The sequence below is a fragment of the Pteronotus mesoamericanus genome, unplaced genomic scaffold (assembly GCF_021234165.1).
Source record: "Pteronotus mesoamericanus isolate MK-2021 breed Mesoamerican mustached bat unplaced genomic scaffold, CSHL_Meso_final contig_947, whole genome shotgun sequence".
Classification (NCBI taxonomy): domain Eukaryota; kingdom Metazoa; phylum Chordata; class Mammalia; order Chiroptera; family Mormoopidae; genus Pteronotus; species Pteronotus mesoamericanus.
Window position 1 is genome coordinate 60,062 of NW_026555287.1, and position 4,143 is coordinate 64,204.

Genomic DNA, 4,143 nt, shown 5'->3' on the forward strand with positions numbered 1-4,143 from the left:
AAATATTATGGCAAGACTGTGCTATTTGGCCAGTTCTATAGCATTTTTGCTTATCAACCTCAGTCCTCAGGACTAGTTGAACCAACAGCATCATCAAAACTCAATTAGCAAAATTTGTGGACACCTTCCAAAACCTTGGCCAAAATGTTGCCATTGGTCCTTCTAAATCTCAGATCCACCCCCTAGCCCTGGCCAGTGTGGCTCAACGGATTGAGTGCCAGCCTGAGAACCAAAGGGTCGCTGGTTCAATTCCCAGTCAGGACACATGCCTGGATGCCAGGCCAGATCCCCAGTAGAGGGTACATAAGAGACAACCACCCATTGATGTTTCTCTCCCTCCTTTTCTCCCTCCCTTCTCCTCTCTCTAAATATAAATTTAAAAAAATTTTTAAATCTCAGATCCACCCCCTTTGGAACTCATAATCTCTCACCCTTTGAGATAGGTCACAGGATGCCTGATTCATCTAGCCCCTGCCTCTTTTGGTACATAGCTGATAAAAGAAGATATACCACAATATCGCATAAGTCTAATTATGTCCATTGAAAATAACCATGTTTTAGTTTGCAATAGCAAACATCATCTGTTGCACATGGATAAATTCTTCAGAAGTAGAAACCCAATTGCACAAAATTTAGGAACAAGCCCACTGGTTACAACAAATTTCACCTGATTCTCCAGGGTCTACATAGCTGATTACTTCAGGCATGAGCTCCTGATTTAGGACCATTGTACAAACTGGATTTTATTCTGCTCTTCATTTTGCTTTGTATAATTTTCAAATTTGGTACCTGCTGCCTATCAAGCTTCTGCAGAAATGATGCACTAAACGATGCAGGCTCAATGTTTGATGATCTGCAACACTTATGACACTGATAAGATAGACGTTCGACGGGAATGCCTCAGCGTCCTTCCTTCTAACCTTCCTTGTTACTCACATGTGACCTCCAACATTTCCAGTCTCTGTACACTTTTCCTCCTACATGGAACATGACAACCAGGAAAGGTCCTTCCTGACACAGAAGGACTAAACTACTAAATGTGTAAAAACTGATTGGTCAGTGATGCTTTCAGAGAAAGACTTTGATCAAAGTGGAAAATGTGAAAACGAACAAAGGAAACCTCATGAAACCGAGCCAGGAAGCTTTGAATGGGAAGCTGCCCCGCAGACACTGCACCCTGCCAACGGCAACAAGAAGCCTACTTAACTGCTCCAGCAGGAGGAAGATTTCCTCCTCACCCTGAAACGGCCCCACCGATGAGAAGCCACCACCACCCTGAACCCTTGCTCTCCTCCAATGCTCTATTGCTTATAATTACCTCTCCCAGCTTCCTTCTTTTTCTCTATAAAACAGCATTCCCCTTTGTTCTCTAGACTTGCCTATGGTTCACCATAGTGTGCAAGCCCAAAATCGCAATTCCTCTGCCATTCCCAAATAAACTCATTTTTTGCTGGTAAAATGGCTAGTTTATTTTTAAGGTTGACAGTGGGAAATGGGCTCACTGGGGGTGGGTGACATCTAGGCCTGGCCACCCTGAGCCACAGCCAGGCCCTATACAGCTATCTCTGGGAGACTAGTGGGTGCTCTGCCCATCAGGAAACCCCAATATCCAGCCAAGCCTAGGAGCAGTTGAAGGGACAACAAACACCCTTTGGGCTCCCTCCCACAACTGAAGGCCATTAACCCAAGTGAGCAGGAAACAGAGAATGTGCTGGTGTCTGGGGGAGGGGGGGAAGCTGGAGCTCAGCTCTGGGGCAAGGAAGAGGGGGCTGATGTGAAGAAGGTTGAGCAGACACAAGAAGACAGATGGTGGCCCTGTGAGCGTGGTGGGAGGAGAGTGGGGGTGAGGGGCCAGGGCTTTTGGTGGCTGGGCTAGCCGTGGCTGGAGAAAGAGCCCCAGGAGTTGGGGAGATCACGTTACTTCTCCAGACAACATCAACACCAAAAAAATAAGTTCCCAGAGGTGACCTGACAAAGCCTAGCAGTGGGAGAGACAAGTGGGGAGGGGGCAGATAGAGCCCTAGATCAAATGGCAGAGCCAGAATCTCCTCTTCAGCCCACCATGAGGTCAAATGGCCATGAATGTCAGGAGCTTGTCTGCACACAGGACCTGGCCTGGCTCCTCAGCCATCCACAGTCCCGGTCAGGAACCCCAGTAGGGACACAGGCTCCTCCAGACACTGGCCATGCCCGAGACCCTTGCCCCTACCTCCCAAGGGAAGAGCACTTCATGTGCTTGCCTGTACTGTGTCCCAGGTGCCACCAGTCCTGAAAGACATGTGTTCCTGAGTGGCAGGAAACTGAGGTGCCCTGCTCCCAAGACCTGAGCCCCAGTGAGGAGAGTCAGTTCCACCTGGCTTGGAGTATCCTGGTGTGGCATTTGGGGTGATGCATGTAGGCTCGTGTACGCACCACACACACTTGAAATAGACATGGGCCTGAGGATTGTGCCCAGCACACAAGGACTCACCCACCTGAAGCTCAGTGTCCTTGTGCATGCTCTGGCTCGCAGACGGGTAACTTCCGTAGAGACACCAGCCTGAGGGGTGGGGAGCAGCAGGAGGGGATAGTGGGCTCTGGAGCCTCTGGCCTGGAGCCAGAGGCAAAACAGAGAGACAGACCCCTCACCCTCTATGGGATCAGGCTCTAAGCTCTAGGAGAGCAAAGAATTGGGCATGCTGCCCGCAGGCAGGCAGGCAGGGGCGTCTCCATGGTGACAGGCGCACACTGGACTTGTATTATATTGGGCTAGGGGAGGGGTGGGCGGTCGCCGCTGGGGCTGGGCCAGGGAGTCCTGGACAGCATTGGCCGGAGGTTTTGATCTCCTTCTCCATATCCAGCCCCTTAAGGACCAGAGCCCGGGGTTGCTCAGTCTGGCCTCTCCTTCCTCCCATTCTGCCCCCTGCCAGCTCTGTCCGTAAAATGAGTCACCGGGAATTGCCCACCCTCCCTCTGACTTGTCCTGGGGCTGCTGCTACTCACTAGCCGTGTGGCCTCTGAAAAGCGCCCCTTCCTCCCTGTGTGGTGCGGACGACAGGCATTTCCCATCCCTCCTGGGTAGGGTGGGAGTTCAGTGACTCCCATTCCTCCCCACCCAGACCCTCACTCACCAAACCGCGCCCAGACCGTGAGCCTGCGGAGGCAGCCCTGGACACCCGTCCTCGCGCAGCTCGAAGCAGAAGGAAATCACACGGAGGCTTATGTCGCGGTGCGGGGTGGCCTGCAGGAAAAGGACCCGGAGCTCGCGGGGACCCCAGCGCACGCATCGGCTGCCAGCGGGGCCCGGGCTCTCGGCCAGCAGCAGCTCAAGAACGCTGCCCGCCCTCTCAGCGAAGCCTTTGCACTCCAGCAGAGCGCCTCGCTGGCCACAAGCAGGCGACGCCGAGCCGCGTGCCGGAGTCAGAGCTGCCAAGGGTCAAGCGCAGCGCACGGCCTTGTTTAGCCACTCGAGCCCGCCCTCCGCCCAGGCCAGGACCATCTGCTCCACGCTGCCGGCCTTCTGGGTCAGGCTGCTTGGGGCAGACGCGCGGGTTGAGGCGGGCGTCCCTCGTCCCCGCCCGGAGCAGCCCCTCCCCGGCAGCCTCTCCCCTCAGCCACACAGCGGCGTCCACTCTGTGGCGAAGGAAACTCAGGAGTACAGTCCTCTGCACTCCAGAGGAAGGGCAGGAATTCACTGTCATTGAGGAGCCCTCCTTCACCCCCAACCCAAAGGGCGGTCTATACCATCCTGCAGGCTCATCCTAGAGGAGAGCGCGGCCCCAGTGGCTGACCACGGGGGTCGTACCTGCCCCTCCAGCTGCAGCGGTCTTCCGAGAAGCCAGCGCAGGCAGCCGTGGGGAGGAGGCAGCAGCAGAACGCACAGAACAGTGCAGGGAGCGGCATGATGCGGAGACGGAGGGAAGTGCCGCGGTCAGGGACCCCAGGCAAGCGCAGCCAACTTCCCGCGCCTCGGCCGCCCGCGGCCCTCCCTGGGCGCTCAAGCTGCCTGAGGAGGTCCGGCCAATCGCGGCGCGGCCCCGGAACTTTCCGCCAATCGAAGCGGCGCTCTCGGGGCGGGGAAGACAATCTCGCGACTTAGGAGGTGCCAGCTAGGGGGCTTCTAGCTCTGCGTGCTCTGAGTCGCCTGGGCCTTGTGCACGCCAT

At 55.5% G+C, this 4,143-nt stretch overlaps 1 protein-coding gene across 1 annotated transcript; it reads right to left on the bottom strand.

Moving 5' to 3' along the window:
* Nucleotides 1–2,481: 2,481 nt before the first annotated feature.
* Nucleotides 2,482–3,882, bottom strand: METRN (meteorin, glial cell differentiation regulator). The gene is given in 5 exon segments (XM_054586798.1): nt 2,482–2,539; nt 3,111–3,337; nt 3,339–3,430; nt 3,433–3,512; nt 3,785–3,882. Coding segments are annotated over 5 exon segments (555 nt in total).
* Between the last annotated feature and the right edge of the window lie 261 nt (nt 3,883–4,143).